Source organism: Hemitrygon akajei, chromosome 5 (assembly GCF_048418815.1).
Source record: "Hemitrygon akajei chromosome 5, sHemAka1.3, whole genome shotgun sequence".
In the NCBI taxonomy this organism is placed as follows: Eukaryota; Metazoa; Chordata; class Chondrichthyes; order Myliobatiformes; family Dasyatidae; genus Hemitrygon; species Hemitrygon akajei.
In genome coordinates, this window is record NC_133128.1 from 42,195,278 (window position 1) to 42,216,583 (window position 21,306).

Consider the following 21,306-nt stretch of genomic DNA (forward strand, 5'->3'; position numbering starts at 1 on the left):
CCATTCTTACCTTAGATTAGGGGATCCCAACCTTTTGTATGCATGGACCCTTACCATTAACTGAGGAGTCCATGGACCACAGATTGGGAACCCTACCTTAGATCATGGACTTTCCCCACTCTCACATCATTACTAAGGATCCATCCTTAACTTTCCCTAACTACATTCTTCTCCTTGGCAACATCAGCTGCGAATATGATTAGCTTTCAGCGGAGGAGGGTGAGATTCACCTATGTCTATCCACCATTGCTCTTCCACTGCACTTGGGCTGTCAGAAATCTTAACTCAACATCATCTTCAGAAATTCCTTGCTCTTACATGTTTGGAAAAAGCCACCAATAGTACTTTGGATACCCCCTTACCTTGGATATTGACTGTTAACGTGCAAGCCAGATTGTTTCTAACCTATGTAACGTTTTAAGTTTGCTATCTTAAATCTTGTTCATCAGAATCCGTAAGTTCACACTGTGATTTAATTTCAACTCAACCCAGCTATGTCCCTTTATAACAATCAAGTTTAAGTACTCCAATATTCTATTTGTTCATTTTGTTTGTCTTTGCTCTCCATGTTCATCAAAAACTCTGCCAACCCATCATCATAGATCCACTTGCTTCTCACCTGAACCCTGAACTGAATTCTACTTGATAAAGTGTATTCACATTATTTTTCCATACAGATACCATTGTCTATCAAATAAAACTGATCAGTAATACATCTTTAAATTTAATCTGTTTAATGTGGATTATGTGTTGCTGTGATCATAAAGTTTGTATTAACAACTGTGATGTGTTTTTTTTTAAAGAAGATGATGTCTGAAGCTGAACATGTCTCCCCTGTATTATTTGGAATGATGGGTACTTTGTTATCATGTGGAATTCTACTGGCTCTCTTTTTTCTTCTCTTCACCATCAAATTCAAAAACAATAGGTACAAATAACGGTGTGATGTAATATTACGTGTGGTTTAAAAGTACTGAGATCGAATTCTGAAATCTTGTGGGAATGATATCTACTTGGACCTGAACAATATTGGGAAGAAAATACCCAGATTTAATTGCTGTCTGGGCTGAATTGTGTCTTTGGTTTGGGAAATGGAAGAATGTCACCTGCATCCTGAATAAAGACAGCATCAGATAGCTAGATTGCAGCAGAGAAAGAGGCCTTTTTGCCCATATTCGTACCAGCTAAAGAGAAAAACAGTCAGTCCAATTCCACTCTTGAGCAATTAACGGTGCTTTTGAAATGTCTTTTCTCACCAATCTTTCCAGCAAAAAACTCAAGAACTCCATCACCCTCTGGGATTTAAAAAAAACCTCCTCTAACAATCCTTCTGATCCTTTTATCTATTCATCTATTGACCTTCTGAAGGAACAAACCATTCTAATGAAGGTCCTCATAATTTTATGCACCTTTAATTAAATATTACCTCCGGCCTCTTTAGTTTCAAAACAAATGATACTAGCCTGGCAGATCTGCATTTACAATTACTAAAATTCTCCATTTGTGACAACATTCCCAATTTTCTGCTGTATTCCCAATCACATCTTTCCTGTCATACACTTGTTTAATGCATCACTAGTATAACTATCCAACAGACATTCTACGGAATCTCTTTTTAAGGACCCATACATTTAAATTCTCCAGAGGTTACCTGGATTTCTGACCCCTCGGCACTCTTGATCTGATCTACAGTCAGATGACAATCGACTTGAACTTGAAAATCTTACAATGAGCCGTTTTATAAAGAAACAAGCAGAAATGGATACCATTTTTAAATGTTATCATTTCTCAATAATTGCAAGTTACGCCATATGCCATGACCTCTCCAGAAGAATGGGTATCATGGGTGGAGTATCAGTGACTGAGTAAACCTCAGTGCCAACAATGGAGGATGCAGTGACTGTATCAGGATGTCTTGCCAAATTTGCATGTTTTATCCCAAAATCCCACCAACTAATAAAGCCTCATGGTTATGGGACTTCAAGAGTAATTGGGAGCAGGATTCAGTGTTGGAACTATTTTTCAGATGTGGATGTGTGGGTGTTTTGGAAAATTACAACTAAGGTAAAGAACTGGCAACATTCTGATTCTGTGAGTTCAAAGCGTCAAAATGCTGGTGTTGAGGTTCAGTGTATGGAACAATTGATCTACCCTAGGCAGATGAGGCAAGCTACTCTTAATATTAAAAATGTAATAAAATATTGTAGAATATTGCATAAATATATTCTAAAATAGTATTATTATGGAATATTGCTTAGATGTTTCGACTTTTGAAGATTTCACCTCATGCTTTGGTTTTGCTTCCATTGATTAATTTTACTAGGATTGTGAAAATGTCCAGCCCAAACCTCAACATTGTAACCATTATTGGAAGTGTTTTTACTTATGTTAGTGGTTACATGTTTGGACTTGAAGAAAGAGCAGCTACAGCAGAAATATCAAACAAGCTGATCTTTCAGGTGAGGAAATAAAAGGAAGCTTGTGCTGGTGAAGATGAGGTTCTCAACTGCCCATCTTTCGGATGTGCTGCAATTTAGTTCTGACTATATAAAAAGGAGGCTTTCTACTCCCCATTTAATCTGACCTGTCAGTGAAAACTTCTCATAAAATAACAGTCCCAGGCTTGAAAATTTTGTGCCATGAATGTTCACCAAACAATTTTAGAGGAGCAGAAGAAATAATCTTATATTCCTGGAACACAATGTGGAAATTTACAACTATATCTGGAGCTCTCACTTTGGGGTTGAGGATATCTTTTATTTACATATTGTAGAATGGAGGTTACAGATTAGAGTGTTGAATTGTGCTTTGAATAGTATCATGTCTGAGCATTAATATTTTACAGTCTGAATTTAATTCACATAAAAGAAAGATTTAATGGCGTAATGTAGAATATCTAAATGCAAACAAATTTTAATTGTCAGAAAGAAAAGTAAATGTTTATAATGGAAAAATATACATTTATATAAAATAAAGATAAACTTAATTCAGCATAATACAAATTAAAATTGTGATGTAAATATTTTGCATTGAGTTAAATCCATTCATGCATACAAGAAATAAAGACATGTACATTTTAAAAGTTTCAAATTATTCTTTTTAAAAGCAGAGGCTGCTTCAAAAAGTGAATGAATAAAAAAAATGAGATGGAGAATATTTAAATTAGAAAGGTGGTATTAATTTGCAAGACACAGAAATTCTGATCAGAATAAATGATCATCATAAATGATCATGGTTTAAGATCATAGAAAACAGGAATGGAAGTACACTGAATGACTTTTTGAGCCTGCTCTACCAGGCTAACTTGATCCTGTCTGATCTCCACAACCTGTGAATTCCTTATATATGTGTCTAAAATTTCCTTTTTCAAATTAGATATCCAGTTCCCTTTTGAAAGCTGCTAGTGAATATTTTGTGTGGTGTATACCAAATAAGTAAAGATCTGATTATCTTATGATGGAGGGTCTTGGTACAAAACACCAGCCATCCCTTTGCCTCCACAGATGCTGTTTAACCCACTGAATTCCTCTAGTAGTTTGTTTTTCTTTGCTCTGACATTGTCTATCTTTCTCCTATTGTCTCCTAACTGGTTCTATTGTCTCCTAACTTGTTATCTAAACCAATGTTCTTTGGTTACTGATCCCTCTTCACCACTAGTGAAACAATTTACTAAGGAGAAAATCCCAGTTTCTCTGCTCTCTCCTTAACCCATAAGTTTTGGTATTGTTCTGGGTAAATCCCTCCAACACTTTCAACATTTGGCATTTTTCCTAGAGCATGAATATCTGAATTAGCTCCATCGAACAGCCTGAGGCCTGACCGTTCATTTAAATAAGAAGTATAGTATACTTAGTAACTTCTGTGCTTTATGACTCTGCTTATTAAGCTTTTATCAGTTTATCCTGCTATCCTCAACTGGTATGTGAACTACCAGGTTACATTTTCTGACACCCCTTTAAGAATATATAATTTTAGAAACAAAGATAATAGGAGCAGGAATGGGCTATTCAGCACCTCAAGTTTATTCTGTCATTCAATGTCATCATGGATTATCCTTTATCTCACTATATACTCCTGCCTCTTGATGCCCTTTGTCTAGAAATTGAAACGCATCCTCTTTACCTACTTGACCTTCACTATAAAATGTTTAAATAGCTTCTTGTTCCTCCTCCCAGAAGAATTGGATAATACATAGCATCAACATGGCTCTTGGTTCTTCACCATCCAGAACACAGCAGTCTTCTTGATTCTCTCTATGCATATAAGACCATAAGATATAGAAGCAGAATTAGGCCATTTGGCCCAACGAGTCTGCTCTGCTATTTCATCATGGTTGTTCCAATGTTTCCTCTCAGCCCCAATCTCTTGCCTTCTCCCCATATCCCTTCAGGCCCTGACCAATCAAGAATCTATCAACCTCTGCCTTAAATATACATAAAGACTTGGCCTCCACAGCTGCCTGTGACAACAAATTCCACAGATTCACCACTCTCTGGCTAAAGAAGTTCCTCCTAATCTCCATTCTAAAATGTCACCCCTTTATTTTGAGGCTGTGATCTCTGGTATTTGTCACTCTCACATTATAGGAAACATCCTCTCCACATCCACTCTATCAAGGCCTTTCGCCATTTGATAGGTTTCAATGAGGTCACCCCTCATTCTTCTGAATTCCAGTGAATACAGGCCCAGAGCCATCAAACACTCTTCGTATGACAAGCTATTTAGTCCTGGAATCATTTTTGTGAACCTCCTTTGAACCCTCTCCAGTTTCAGCACATTCTTCCTAAGATAAGGGGCCCCAAACTGCTCACAACATACCAAGTGAGTCCTCACCAATCCTTTATAAAGTCTCAACATTACATTCTTGCTTTTATATTCTAGTCCTCTTGAAATGAATACTAACATCACATTTGCCTTCCTCATCACAGACTCAACCAGCAAATGAACCTTCAGGGAATCCTGCACAAGGACACCCAAGTGCTTTGCGCCTCAGATTTTAGTATTTTCTTTCCATTTAAAAAAAATAGTCAACCCTTTCATTTCTTCTACCAAACTACATGGCTATACACTTCTCAACACTGTATTCCATCTGCCACTCCCATTCTCCTAATCTAAGTCCTCCTGTAGCCTCTAAACTTCCTCAAAACTACCTGCCCCTCTACCTATCTTTTTATTGTCTGCAACCTTTGCAAAAAAGCCTTCAATTCCATCATCCGAATCATTGACGTATAATGTAAAAAGTATTGGTCCCAACCTAGACCCATGTGGAACACCACTAGTCACCAGCAGCCAACCAGAAAAAGCTCCCTTTATTCCCACTATTTCTCTCTTGCTAATCAGCCACTGCTTTATCCAAGCTAGAATCTTTCCTGTAATACCAAAGGCTCATAGCTTGTTAAGCAACCTCATGTGTGGCACCTTGTCAAAGACCTGAAGATCCAAGTACACATCAACTGATTCTCCTTTGTCTATCCTGTTTGTTACTTCCTCAAAGAACTCCAACAGATTTGCCAGGCAAGATTTCCCTTGAGGAAACCATGCTGACTATGGCCTACTTTATCGTGTGTCTCAAAGTACCCCAAAACCACATCCTTAACAATCGACTCCAACTTCTAAGGTTAGACCAACAGGCCTATAATTTCCTTTCTTCTGCCTCTCTCCCTTCTTGAAGAGAGGAGTGACATTTGCAATATTCCAGTCTTCCTGAACCATTTCGGAATCTAGTAATTCTCTAAAGATCATTACTAATGCCTTTACAAACTCTTCAGCCACCTCTTTCAGAACCCTGTGTTGTACACCAACTGGTGCAGGTGACATATCTAACTTTCGACCTTTCGGTTTCCCAAAAACCTTTTCCCTAGTTATGGTAACTTAACACACTTCATGCCCCCTGACACCTGGAACTTCCAGCATGCTGCCAGTGTCTTCCACAGTGAAGACAGATGGAAAATACATCTGCCATTTCCTTGTCCCCATTACTACCTATCCAGCATCCTTTTGCAGCGGTCCAATATACACTCTCGCCATCTTTTACACTTCACGTATCTGAAGAAACTTTTGGTACCTTTAATATTATTAGCTAGCTTGCTTTCATATTCCATCTTTACCTTCTTAATGACTTTTTATTGCTTTTGTTGGTATTTAAAATCTTCCCAATCCTCTAATTTCACACTTTTTTTGCTCTATTATAAGCCCTCTCTTTTGGCTTTTATGTTGGCTATGACTTCCCTTGTTAGCCATGGTTGTGTCATCTTGCCTCCAGAATACTACTTCTACTTTTATATATAAAGAGCCATCCAAACTGTTTCCAGAGACTCCAGCCACTGCTGCTCCTCCATCGTCCCTGCCAGTGTTCTTTTCTAATTAGTTCTGGCCAACTCCTCTCTCGTGCCTCTGTAATTCCCTTTACTCCACTATAACACTACGACATCTGACTTTAGCTTCTCCTTCTCAAATTTCAGGGTGAATTCGAACATTTTATGATCACTTGCCTCTAAGGTTTCCTTTACCTTAAGCTCTCCAATCAATTCCGGTTCATTGCACAACACTCAATCCAGACTAGCTGATCCCCGAGTGAGCTCAGCCTTGAGATGCTCTAAAAAGCCATCTCATAGGCATTCTAGAAATACCCCTCTTGGAATCCCACATCAACCTGATTTTCCTAATATACCTGCGTATTGAACCCCCCAAGATTGAAACATTGCCCTTTTTCGCATGTATTTTCTATCTCCTGTTGTAACTTGTAGACCACATCCTCACTACTGTTTGGAGGTCATGATATAATTCCCCATCCGGATCTTTTTACCCTTGCAGTTCCTTAGCTTTATCCACAATGATTCAATACCTTCCAACCCTATGTCACCTCTTTCTAATGATTTTTACAGCAAAGCCACCTCTGCTTTCCTTTCGATATAATGTGCATTCTTTGAGATTAAGCTCTCAGCTGTATTGTACTTTTCAGCCATGATTCGGTGATGCATTCAGCATCATACTTTGCCAACCTATAACTGTACTACAAAGTTCACTGACCTTATTCCATATACGTGTATTCAAATAAAATGCCTTTAGTCCTGTATTCACCCTTTGCAATTTAGTGCATTGCAACTCACCCTGTTGACTGCTATTCTGCCCTATCATCAGCCTCTCCTTGCTAGAAATCTCACTACACATTGCCTCTGTTTGTAAACCAACCACCTGATCATCTGCCCTGTCACTCCAGTTCCCATTCCCCTGCCAGATTAGTTTATTAGCACATAGAGGCCCTCTGTTAGTCAGGGTCAATCAAGGATGTTGCATCCCAGCTGTCCACGTTCAAGCCAGGTCACTATAAAATGGAGACCAAGCTGTTGTCCACACAGCAGGCTCCCGCTCTCCATGGAACTGATGAATCCAAAGGAATTGCAGAGACCGATACAGTTTAGCACCAGCAGCATCACAGGAGTTGCCAGTCAGCACTGAACTCAACATAGAACTGCCTCAGGAACTCCAGCTCCAGATTTCCCCTTGGGGTTTACTCCTGATGCCTTCCTCATGGGTGGGTATAGCCACAGGCAGCAGGTGTTTGAGACCAGACTTAAGATCAGAGAACCCTGATCTCAAAACTCCACTGTACACGTGAAACATTCACAAAAAGCCTTGCTGCCAAGCACATAACTGTTATTACCTAGAAAAATAGGTCAATAGGTGCATGGGAACACTATTGACTTGGAAATGTATTCCTGTTCTTTCATTGCATCTGCACTGAAAGTTTGGAATTTCCTAATGAATAACATCAAGAGTATACTTTCATTATAAGACTGAATTGAGAATTGCGTAACAGGCCGAAAGCAAGTGTGAGAATTGACTGGCCTTTCTCGGGCTGTAAAACAAACAGGATGCCACAGCAATTGGTACTCTGGACCCAGCTATTCACAATCTCTGTCAATAAACTACGCAGGGGGGCTATTTGACTTATTTCCATTGTTTGCAACTGCTACTAAGCTAGATAGGCCTGTGACTGGTAGAAGAATATAAAAAGGCTTCAAGGAAACATAGACAAGCAAATATGGTCAGGAAGATGGCTGTTAGAATATTATGTTGAAAAATACGAGATCATCTGCTTCAGTGCACAAAACAGAAAAGTGTTTGGAAATGTGATATTCAAAGGCACCGTGGCATGTTTACTAAAGGCCAGTGCAACATGGTGAGTTGGTCTTAATTAAAATTAAGGCAAATATTGCGTTGACCTTAATTTAAAAAAGATTTGAGTACAGGATGAAAGAAGTGAGACCACTTCTGGAGTACTGTATAACTTCCCCACCCAGAAAGGAATGACTAGGAAGAGTAATGAAGATTCACTATGCTGGTTCCTGAGATGACAGATTTGTCATCTGACATGAGAATGTATAGACTTGGCTTGTGCTCTATAGAGTTTAGAAGAGTGAGAGGTATCTTAATGAAATTTATAAGCATGTAGTAGAAAGTTGGCTGAGGAGTGTGTTATCAGCAGGCACACTCAGAACTGAGTTGAGGAGATGTATATTCACACAGAGGGTGGTATACCTTTGGAATTCTCTGTCCTAAATAGATAAATTTCAGGATATTTAAAGAACCAAGGGATATGGGGATAGTGCAGGAAGATGGAGCTGGGTAAGAATCAGTCATATTTTGATGAATGTCAGAGCAGCTGGAAGGGACAGATGTTCTCTGGATCATAATCCTTACTAAAATCACAGTAGTTAACAATCACTTTTCTGAAGGCAATTAGGAATGGGGGTTAGATATCTCACTTGCCAGTGACCCCTCCAAATCATCAGACTATAAAAACCATAATATATAGGAGCAGAAATAGGCTATTTGGCCCATTGAGTTTGCTCTGCCATTTCATCATGGCTGATCCACTTTTTCTCTCAGCCCAAGTCTCCTGCCTTCCCCCCCCGCAACCTCCCCTCCCGTATCCTTTCAAGCCAATAATGAGTAAAAATAAAAACCATACTTCTGCCCTTTTCAAAACTGAATGGCCAATTGCTCATAGAGTGAAAGGTTACAGTTAATGAAATAGAACTATGCTTCCAAAGAAATCAGCTCCTGTCACAATGCAGGCAGTGAAGTATTGTTTAATTAATATAGCCATAGCCACTTACATTTAATACATTTAGTGACAGCAAATTAAATCAGTACCAATTACTAGTAAATTAACAAACTTGTGGGAAGGTGACCAAAATCAAAATAATAGTGATCCATTGAATGTCAATCTTGCAAAATATAACAGCTGATTCACAACTTCATACAGCAGAGGAGATGTGTATATCGAAAAACCACTCCCCAAGCCTGGTCTGTTTGGAGAGAAACTGTATTTGGGCATCTTGCTGCAGGAAAGATATCAATAAGATTGAAAGAGTACAGAGAAAAATTGTGGATGTCTTAGGGATAGGTTGAATAGGCTAGGACGTTTTTCTATGGAGGGTCAGAGAATGAGGGGAGATTTGATAGAGAAACACAACATTACGACGCGTATAGATTAGCTAAGTACAAGCAGGAGTTTTCCACTGAGGTTGGGTGAAACTAGAACTAGAGGTCATAGGTTAAGGGTGAAAGGTGAAATGTTTAAGAGGAATCTGAGGAGCAACTATTTCACTCAGATTGTGGTGCAAGTGTGGAATGAGCTGCCAGCAGAAGTGGTGGATATGTGTTTGGTTGGAACAGTTAAGAGAAGTTTGGATACGTACATGGATGGGAGGGGTATGGAGGGCTATGGCCCAGGTGGGAGTAAGCAGAATAACAGGTTAGCACAGACTAGATGGGCCAAAAGGTCTGTTTTTGTGATGCAGTACTCTATAACTCTGGATGAATTGTTGAATAAGGATCAGGCTTCAGACCCATAGCATGTGTTGCCTTGGGGAGCAGTAGTTGGTTCTGAGTTTGGATAAGACAGCAGGAATGGTGCAGAAGGATGATGAGTTACAACACTCTGCTGGAGTGCAGGCTGGGGGGTAGAGCAGCTGGAGGTGGGACTCAACAATGTAACAAAATAGCAGCAACCAACGCTTGGGTAAAAGTTCCAGCATTTGGAAGCAGGGAGGTTTGACTGAGAAATAGATGTGAGAAGCTAGGTTGGACAGCACACTCAAAAAATGTGAGCATTCAGCTGAGAACAGATCGCGATGTTCCAGTGGACACACCAAAATAAGGAGGAATTTGGAAATGTACAGGTACATCACACAAGCAGGTTCTCACGGCCATCTCATCCATACCAACCATAATGCCTGCCTACACGAAACCCATTTGCCTATCCTAAACCGGTATTTGTCTACTTCTTGCTACCCAAGTACCTGCCTCAATGCTTTTTAAATATTTTAGTGGTATCTGCCGTCACTACTTCCTCTGGCAACCCATTTCAAATATTCACCAGTCCCTGTGTGGAAAAACTTATTTCTCAGTTCTCCTTTAAATTTTTCCCCTTCCAGGAGCTTGTGTCCTCTCATTTTAGACCCCCCCCCCCTGCCCTGAGAGGAGAATTCTGATTATCTATCTTCCTCATAATGTTGTAAGATCACATTTCAGCCTCCTATGTTAAACCCAGCCTATCCAATCCCACCAAACAATTGCCCTCCGTCAAAGACAACATCCTGGTGCATCTTTTATCTAATCCCTCTATTACGACTCTAACCTTCCTGCAGGTGGTGACTAGAACCATACACTATGCTCCAAGTGCGATTAACCACTGTTTTGTACATCTGCAACACGACATCCCAACTTTTATACTCAATGCCCTGGCCTGTGAATACAAGCTTAACGAATGCCTTTTTCACTACCCTATCCATTTCTGTTGCCACTTTCAGAAAGCCAAGGATTTGCAGCCCAAGGTCCCTCTCTACATCAGCTCCTAGAGTCCCTGCCATTTACTCTGAATGCCCTAAAAGAACTTGACCTCACAAAGAGCATTACTTGTCTACTGTAAATTCCATCTGCTACCACTCCTTCCAACTTTCCAGTTGACCTATGTTTCATTGTATCTTTAAACAATCTTCTTTGCTATCTATGGCCCTATCAATGTTTGTGTTGTCTGGGAACTTATTAATCAACCCCCTCTACATTCTTATCTGTCAATCATATGTACTGTATCTATCAGTATACACCAATATACATCTGTAGCACACCACTCGCTTCAGATTTCCAGTCAAAAAACACAAATCAACACACCTCTGTGCCTCCTATCACCAAGCAAATTTTGGATCATGTCCCCAACGCTCCACTGTACCTTTAAACTTATTGACTAACCTGCCAATGTAAGGCCTTGTCAGAAGCCTTAATGTAAGGCCACATGGACAACCTTTACCACCCTGCCTTTATCACCATGGTTACCTCCCCAAATCACTCAATCAGGTTTCTGAGACATGATCTCCCCTACATAAATCATGCTGATCTCTTTCATTTAGTCCCAGTCTTTCCAAGAGAATACAAATCCTATCCCCCGGAATCTTGCCAACAACTTCTCTACCACTGGCGTTAGGTTCGCCATCTCGTATCCAGGTGTAACCTTTGCTGCCCTTTTTGAACAAAGGACAACATTAACTATCTTCCAGTCTTCTGGTACCTCACCCATGGCCAATGAAGATGCAAGAGTCTCTATCAGAGCCCCAGCAATCTCCTGCAATTTTAGGTCTGCAAAAAAAAAAAGAAATATTTTTGAGCAATGTTAGTGTATTTTTTTGTGTGAAGTGATTGGGATCCAAGTGCACCACAAAAACTCAGGAATTTTCACTCACTGCCTAGCGCAACATCACCACCCAGTGGCCAGGGACCTGCAACTGCAATATTATCACCTTCAGACATTGCTTTCCACCACAAAATGTCGGCATTATTTGATTAGTACATGAGCTCCTTTCCATCGTAAATGTTAAGGTAAAAAATGACAAAGTTATTACTTGTGACCAGCAACCATAATAATTAATGAATAGATGTTTATAAATAAAGCAATGGGGGTTGGGGTTATAGTAATGTTAAATATATATTTATCAATAAAGCAATGGTGGGTGGGGGAGGGCCCCATGATATATTCCATGAAATATATTGGATTACCTTTATGCAGATAATTCACTGTTTCTCATGGAAGTGATCCATGTTAATCCAGAGTTTAACTTTGTTATCTGCTGAATCTCAGCTCTGCTGACATCATGGCCTTTGTCATATTCATAAGAGCATAAGGTATAGGAGCAGAAGTAGGCCATTTGGCCCATCGAGTCTGCTGTCTCTCATTCTCCGTCATCATCGATGTAAAGGGACGGACAGAACTTCAGCCTCAGTGCACGTAACACATGCCAATGAAATCTTGCAGTGAGAATAGTTTATTTCTATATGCCAGCTTGTATGTTTACTTTTTAGCTGTCTGAAAAAAATGTCAAGAAAAGCTACACTGGTTGAGAGATTAAAACGGTTACCTCATTTCTGAGGTTGTACATTAACTGCCTTTAGTCATAGCTATTGTTAGTTTCAGAAGATTTTGTTTGAACAGAAGCCTCAACTTAAATTACAGATTCGCATCTGGGTTCTTTGCATTGGAATCTCTTTGATATTTGGACCCATTCTGGGGAAGACCTGGCGGCTCTACAAAATTTTCACACAACGAATCCCTGAGAAGAGAGTGGTAAGCAAGCACGTCAGCACCCGTGACCCAGATTAACTGCGTGAACTTTATACCTAGGAGAAAAACTAGGAGAATTCACCTACTTCAATTTGATGTTTAATATACAACAACAATTGGAGAATGAAATGTGTCAGCCAGCAAACTTCTGGGGGGCCTTGCTAGTACAACGACAGACAGAAATAATAATAGAAATACAAGAGATGCAGTACAATATCCTCTACTTTTTGCCAACCTCAACTTGCTGTACAGAGAATTGTAAACTAGCTTCTCTTGGTGCCAAGATTCCTATGTTGTCTAACCTAAAATCAAAGTGGTGTCATCAGTTAGCACTAATTGTCAATGGCAATGGATCCCTATGTAAATAACTACAAATAAGTAAATAGGTACAGATTGCCATTACCATCTGGACATTGGCTTATGTGTCATACATTAATCTTAGAACACCGGGCTGAAAATTTATTAATAGCCATAGAGAATTCAATGTACAAATAACATTAAACATTTTTTCAAGTCAAGTCACTTTTTATTGTCATTTCAACCATAAACTGCTCTTACAGTACACAGTAAAAATGAAACAACATTCATCCAGGACCATGGTGCTACATGAAACAACACAAAACTACACTAGACTACAGACCTACACAGGACTACATAAAGTGCACAAAACAGTGCAGGACAGTACAATAATTAATAAATAGATAACTAAGAAGACAATAGGCACAGTAGAGGACAAATTTCAATATACTGTAATAATAAATGATGTAGATGACAACTATAGACTCTGGGTATTGAGAAGACGATTTACTTCAAAACTGAGTGAAATGTCACTGATAGTGAATAATGCCACGGTTTCTGCAGTCTTGGTGTGGTGCTTCTTTCCCCCTTTCTCTTTTTAAAATCTTAATCTTTAGTTTTGTGATACGTGGGAGCTGAGTAAACGAATTTCTGGCAGCAAAGGCATCATTTCATGGCTGGGATTTTGAGAGAATTGCATTCCATGAGCAGGTGGCCAGATAAAGATATTTAAAGATCCTTAAAGAAATTGCACCATCTTAAAGAAATGGGATCACTCAAAGCGGAGAGGACGCATTTGGGAGAATATTGAGGAGTTTGAAGCCACATATCAGGAGCATGCAGGACTCTACCACATCACTTCAGATATCCATCTGTCCATCTGTCCCCACCCCTGCCAAACATCTCTTGTGTCATCCATGGAAGTCCATGGTTCCAACACTAACCTCCTTTGCCACGACAGAAACACAAAATTGATGTAAGTCAACTTTGACCCCAAGGCCTACCAAAGGAGGAGCAGGCCAATGATTCTGCTGTTTTGTCTTTTCACTATATTTCACTAACAGCTTTTGTTTTCATATTTTGATATTTTTCTGGCAAATTAGAATAAAGAAAAAATCTGACTACAGTATTTTTATGATTTAGAGTTAACTTAATGGCTCTGTCTGTCTAAGTAGACAATGGACATGCCTGGTTTAGGGCTTAATTGGGTGTGAGTGACCTCTCCGGGGCGCAGTCCTGGGCGATGAATATGGAGATCCTGGGCTGCCCAGACATCAAGACCCCCCTCTTGGCCTCGCAGATGTGGTCCAAAGGAATGCGAAGCAGTACATTTGGCATCAGCTTGGCTGCAGGAGCTGCCGGGAGGTGACATGATACGTCATACAACCGCCTTAGGGGCTCCTCTCTGGATTTATGTAGGGTTTACTCCTTAGCCTTCTCTTCTCCCGAAGGTACCCACAAGGCAGTGGGATCCGTAACCCTGGATACAGGCCCATACCTATGATTTAGAGTAATTCTATCTTATATCCTCCCACACTCCTCGCCTCCAGTTTATACCATGTCCAGTGATATAAGATAAAATAAACTGTGCAAAACAGATTGCTTTAAGTTCATCCTCCCCACTATACCTTGATAATCTATCTGTATGTGTTTAATATCTTCCAACATGAAGATTGATCTGATTACTGAAAGTCTCTGCACTTTCTTTATTTCCCATTATTAGCTAAACTTGCAGCCTTGAGCATTTCTCATATTCTCTCTTTCCTTCTGCCACGATGCCAGAGCAAACCCAGCGACCCTATCCACTCACTTATTTTCAGGTAAACTACTCTCCCTTACATGACCATTGGCACACTAATTTGCCTGACAATGTCCTACACCAGGGATAATTACGGTAGCTATTTCAACAAACAATTGCAATGTCTTTGAGGTGTTGGAGCCAAAGCACGTGTAGAAGAAACGTGCGCAAACTCCACACTGAGGTTAGAATTGAACTCAGGTTGCCGGAGCTGCCACACATCTGCACTACCTGCAGAGCCAATGTGCTCCCTCATTCTGTGTGGCAAGGTACGGTAAAGAGGAGTGGCCATAATGTGAGTGGACCGGAGTAGGAGTGAGAATCTGAGGCTTCGTCTCGAGAAGCTTCAGTGAGGAGGCAAAAATGAGTATACAGGTAGGAATAGGTGATACACACAAAATGCTGGTGGAACTCAGCAAGGCCAGGCAGCATCTATAGGAAGAAGTACAGTTAATGTTTCGGGCCGAGACCTTACTTCTTCCTATAGATGCCGCCTGGCCTACTGCGTTCCACCAGATTTTGTGTGCGTCGCTTGAATTCCCAGCATCTGCAGATTTCCTCATGTTTGAGGAATAGGTGATGTTTTTTTAATTGTAGTTAAATAAAAATACACCAAATTACAATTTATTAAACAAAGTAGGGATGCTGGAATAGTTTATATGTTGTGGGTGCAAAATGTGGGAGCTGGTGGACCCTATTGTTGTTCTTGGTGACCACATCTGCAGCAAGCTTTGTTGCTCGAGGGACTCAGGCTTAAAGTCGATGGCACACACAAAAGTAGGAAATTATATGCCAGTTAGCCTGAATTCAGTGGTTCGCAAGATGTTAGTGTCCATTATTAATGATGAGTTATTGGGGTACTTGGTGGCACATGATACAATAGGCCAAAATCAATATTGTTTCCTTAAGGGAAAGTCCTGCTTGTCAAATCTATAGGAATTCTTTGAGGAAATAACAGGCAGGATAGACAAAGGGGTGTGTTTACTTGGACTTTCAGAAGGCCTTTGACAAGATGCTGAACATGAGGATGCTAAACAAGATAGGAGCCCATGGCATTATAGGAAAGATACTAGCACGGACTAGATTGGATGACTGCAGAAGATGAAGAGTGGGAATAAAGAGGGACTCTTGTTGAGTGCTGGTGTCTTTTAGTGTTTTGCAGGGGTCAGTGCTGGGTCCACTGCTTTTCATGTTATATATTACTGATCTGGATGATAGAATTGATTGCTTTGTGGCCAAGTGTGCAGATGCTGCAAGTAAGTGGGGGGGGGGGGGGGTGCAGCTAGTGCTAAGGAAGGAGGAAGTCTGCAGAAGGACTTGAACAGATTAGGAGAATGGGCAAAGAAATGGCAGATAGAATATAGCATAGGGAAGTGCATAGTCATGTTTGGTAGAAGGAAGGCGTAAACTGTTTTCTAAATGGAGAGAAAATTCGAGAGTGCAAAGGGCCTTGGGAGTTTTAGTGTAAGATTGCCTAATGATTAACTTGGTGATTAAGTCAGTACTAAGGAAGGGAAAAGTAATGTTAACATTCATTTTGAAAGGACTAGAATATAAAAGCAAGGATGTAATGCTGAGACTTTATAAGGCATTGATCAAACCACATTAGGAGTAATATGAACTGTTTTGGGCCCCAAACCTACAGAAGGATGTGCTGGCATTAGAGACGATCCAGAGGAGGTTACAAGAATGATCCCAACATTGAAAGGGTTAATATATGAGGAGTGTTTGATGGCTTGGGGCCTGGACACACTGGAGTTTAGAAGAATGAGTGGATCTCACTGAAATGTACCAAATATTGAAAGACACGGATGAATGGACATAGAGAGAACATTTTCAATAGATGGAGAATCTGGGACCAACCTCAGACTAGAAGGGAGTTCCTTCAGAACAGAGATGAGAAGGAATTTCTTTAGCAAAGTTTGGTGAATCTGTGGAATTAATTGCCACTGACAGCTGTGGAGGCCGTTGAGTATATTTAATGTAGAGATAGATAGATTCTTGACTAGGAAGAGCATCAAAGGTTATGTGGAGAAGGCAGGAGAATGGGATTCAGAGGAAAAATAAAACAACCATGATCAAATATTCAGCCGAGCAGACTCAATGGGCTGAATGGCCTAATTCTGCTCCTTTGTCTTATGGTCTAATTTGTTGGTTGCCTATATTTTACAAAAATAATTAAGGGTGAAAACTGGAAAGATTTTTACCACACAAACTGTAGGCATTGTTATAAAGAAGCCTCAAGTTTAGTAATGTTTAGATTAATTGGTATAGAAATAGGTTGGAGAAGCACTGAAAAAGCTGTAATTGGCACATGAACTAAATAAAAAACCTCACATAATTTATAGAATATTGCAGAAGGTTATCAATCTCTAACAGTGGCCAGAATTTGCTCCTCTTCAGGGAGTATGAATGTTAGGAATACACTGGAGGTCAGATGCTGTGCCTGTAACCTGCTGCTTGGTCACTGTCCCTGTCACTAGTACCATGCTTAGGGCTCCTGTGCTGAATCGAGGGTCTGGGTAGCTGAACTGGAATTATTAAAAAAAAATAATAATTTCATTTATATTAACATTTTCATCACTTTATATCAAAGAAATGTGTTTGAAAATAATTTCACTCTTTAATGTATTGCTAATTTTTACATTAATTTGCATCTATTTTAAATGTTTTATTAACAGAGACATTCACAACCAGGCACAAAGGCCTCCAGCAAAAAGCCATCCGGATGACCTAGGATAAAGGCAGATATGATCTGCAGACTGAGGCCTAATTCCCACGTGTGACAATTGCCTGGCAATGATCGTGGCCCATTAATCCTGTATACTGCTCGGTCTGCTGATTATTTCTAGCACATTCCATTCTTATTTTAGTAATAGCTTAATGCTTCTATTCCTGTTTCTGATGTAACAAATTGGGCTTTCAGGTTTTTGAGATGCAATGAGCCGAATTTGCTTTGCCTTTCAGATAATCAAAGACATTCAATTATTGGGAATGGTAGCTGGAGTAATTGGCTTGGATATACTGGTTCTGCTGACATGGGGTATTGCTGATCCACTGGAATGTATTCAGTCCTTAAACGCAGAAATAAGGGTAATAAAAACTTCTAATTTCAGTGCTCATTTAAAGAATGAAAACAAAAATTATTTTAATTGTAGTGATTCCAATTGTTTATAAAGATAAATAAGATGTCATTTGTGAAACTATTTTAATTTTGTTTCAAATTAGTCAGTCTCCTAAGTGTTGCACAGGCAGGATGGAAAACAAACAAGTCAGATTGTCTTCCATATTCCCTCATCTTTTTCTTCTGGATGATTTCTCATACCACAGGCAATTGAAAAAACTCTTTCTTACTCTGCCACAGTGATGAAAAGTTGTGCTTCTCATTACACAGACATCTGGATTATTCTCATTTCACTTCTGAAGGTAAGAATTTGTCTTTTTTTTCCCCCATTCTTGTTCTTTGAAAGCTCAAGCTCAAGATTGTTTTTTGTTTTTGTTTTGTTACCTGTCTCAGGGGTGAGGGGAGGCCAACCATGGGAATACAAACAGAAAATGCTAGAAGTACTCAGCAGGTTAGGCAGCATCTGTGGCGATGGCAATGGAGTTAAGTTCATGTCATGCAGATGTGGTTAACCCGATAAGATATGAGACACCCTCTTAGCAATCATTTGAACAATTAAGCTGTTTGCTAGGGCATTGAGCCAACAGTGTCATATGGGAATAGCATCACAGGTAGGTCAGGCAGGGTAGGGCTGGCAAGCTTTCTCTGCTGTTTGCACAGTATACAGTTTGGAATTCTATGAGATTTTAATCTGTCTGGTTTCAGTTTATAATCCCAGATTTGTTCAGCTTCACTCCCAGTGCCATTGGTGAAATAAGAATACTTTACAACAAGCTGTTACTCTGGTTCAATTACTACTTCCTAATTGATTTTACCTGGCATTCTGTTCTATCTCGACCAACCTTGTGCCACCTCTTGTTACTCAAGTTAATTGTTTATGTTGACCTTTTTTTTGTAAAATGAAAAATAAACCACACCATGTTGATTGTAATGGTTTGACCGTGACAGACCTAACATTTACCAAGGTGTTTCTGATTTTCTGATGACTTCGCAGAGCACCCCAGTCAATCTTCGGGGTGATCCTGGGCTTCCAATCGTCTGTCATTTTTATTTCTCTATTCATATCCATTGTATGTCTTTGGCATCTTGTACCATTCCAATGAAACCTTACATAAACTAGAGGAACAGTATTTCACCTTCCAATATAACACAATAAAGTCCTTAAGATTCAACAACCCTTCCAATTTGTGTCTGAATTGGCCACTTCTGATAAAATGTTAATAACCTTAAATATGAACACTTATTCTCTTGGTTCTACTAAAACTTACCCACTTGTGTATTTTTCAGCAATTTTACTTTTTATTTAGAATTTCTAGAAGCTGCCGTGGTTTGATTCTCAATCTGACAACAGCACACTAGTTTTCCTCAAACTTCCTGAAGCTTTTGAAAGTATTTGCCTACACTTCCTTCTCCTTCACCATTGTTATCTGCCATCTGACTATTTTTACACATTCTTTTTACAGCTTCTCTGTAATATGCAAAAGTCATTTTAACTATCCAAAGGCATGCCCAATATCAAGCCTGGGCTGCCTCCAAAATTTCTCCAGATAACTACTGTTATGACACATTTGTAGTAATATTTCCATGACATTACTTCATTGTTTTAACTTTCTAACCAAAAGTTATCCACTGTTTATTGGTATTGGCTTATTATTGTCACCTGTATCAAGATGCAGTGAAAAGCTTGTCCTCAATACTGTTTATACAGATCCAATCATTACACAGAGCATTGAGCTAAAATAAGGTAAAACAATAACAATAAAGTGTAAAAGCTACCAAAAAGTACAGTGTGGGTAAATGATAAAGTACAAGATCATAGGGAGGTAGATTGTAAGGTCAAGAGTCCATCTTATCGTACAAAAGGTCCATTCAAGAGTCTGATATCAGTGGGATAGAAGCTGTCCTTGAGCTGGTGGTAGGTTCTTTCAGAGTTTTGTATCTTCTGCCCAATAGGAGAGGGAGAAGAGGAAATGCCAGGGGTGAGTGGGGTTTTTGCTTTACTGAGGCAGCGAGAAGTATAGGCAGAGTCCATAGAGGGGAGGCTGGTTCTTGTGATATGCTGAGCTGTGTCCACAGGTCTCTGCAGTTTCTTGTGCTCACGTGCAGAGCAGTTACCAATCCATTATGCACTCAGAATTCTTTCCATGGTGGATCAATAAAAATTGATCAGAGCCAGTGTGGGCATGCCAAATTTCTTGATCTTTGAGAGGAAGTAGAAGCATTGGTGAGCTTTCTTTGCTGTGTCATCAACATATTTGGACCCAAAAAAGCTATTGTTTATGTTCACACCTAGAAACTCGAATCACTCACCCTCAGCACTATTAATGTACTGTAGACAGAAGCACATGCGCCATGCCCCTTTCTGAATTCAATGACCAGCTCTCTTGTTTTGTTGACATCAAGGGAAAGATAGTTGTCATGACACCATGTCACTAAGCAACACACACAAAATGCTGGAGCAACTCAGCAGGTCAAGCAGCATCAATGGAAATGAACAAACAGTCGACATTTTGAGCCGAGACCCTTCCTCAGGGGGATGACATCAGAATAAAAAAGTGAGGGAGAGGAAAGAGAATTAGCTAGAAGGTGATAAGTGGACCCAGGTGGGTGGGAAAGGTTATAAGGGCTGGAGGGGAAGGAATCTGATAGGAGAGTGGACTGTTGGAAAGAAGGAAGAAGGAGGGGCACTGGGGGAGGCGATAGGCAGGTGGAGAGAAGAGATGAGAGTGGGAAATAGAAGAAAAGGGAATAGGAAGGGGGAAAAATTTACTGGAGGTGAAATGGATGGTCGTGCCATTGGGTTGGAGGCTACCTGGATGGAATATGAGGTGTTGCTCCTCCACCATGAGTCTGGCCTCATCGTGGCAAAAGAGGAGACCATGAACCAACATGTCGGAATAGGAATGGGGATAGGAATTAAAATGGTTGACCACTGGGAAACTCCTCTTTTGGTGGATGGAGCAGTGCTGCTTGAAAAAGGGGTCCCGTAATTTATGTCAGGTCTCGCCAGTGTAGGCTGCATCAGGAGTACCAGATACAATAGACAACACCAAGAGATTTGCAGGCTAAGTGTTGCCTCCCCTGGAAGGACTGTTTGGGGCCCTGAATAGAAGCAAGGGAGGATGTAAATGGGTGGGTATAGCATACCTATCGCTCGCAGGAATATGTGCCAGGAGGGAGATTACTGGGAAAGGACAAGGGAATCGTGGAGAGAACAATCCCTGTGGAAAGCAGAGAGTTGGGCGGGAGGGAGGGCGGGGGAGGTAAAGATGGGTTTGGTGGTAGGATCCTTTTGAAGATGGCAAAAGTTGTGGAGAATGATATGTTGGATGCAGAGGCTCATGGGGTGTTAGGTGAGGGCAAAAGAAACTCTGTCCCTGTTAAGGCAGCAGGAATGTGGGGTGAGCACAGATATCCAGGAAATGGAGAAGATGCGGGTAAGGTCAGCATCAATGGTGGTGGAAA

General features: G+C 40.2%; 1 protein-coding gene and 1 long non-coding RNA gene across 3 annotated transcripts in view; one reads left to right on the forward strand and one right to left on the reverse strand.

The window, feature by feature from the left end:
• The window catches only part of gpr156 (G protein-coupled receptor 156), an 83,550-nt gene that overhangs the window by 46,330 nt on the left and 15,914 nt on the right, over window positions 1–21,306 (forward strand). For both annotated transcript variants that reach the window (XM_073045341.1, XM_073045343.1), the window contains 5 exons: window positions 804–928; window positions 2,324–2,459; window positions 12,515–12,625; window positions 17,685–17,810; window positions 18,048–18,143. In XM_073045341.1, coding sequence (XP_072901442.1) covers window positions 804–928; window positions 2,324–2,459; window positions 12,515–12,625; window positions 17,685–17,810; window positions 18,048–18,143 — 594 coding nt within the window. The remainder of the gene's footprint in view (window positions 1–803; window positions 929–2,323; window positions 2,460–12,514; window positions 12,626–17,684; window positions 17,811–18,047; window positions 18,144–21,306) is intronic.
• The window catches only part of LOC140727687 (uncharacterized), a 76,118-nt gene that overhangs the window by 32,627 nt on the left and 22,185 nt on the right, over window positions 1–21,306 (reverse strand). The gene's annotated exons all lie outside the window — the stretch shown is intronic.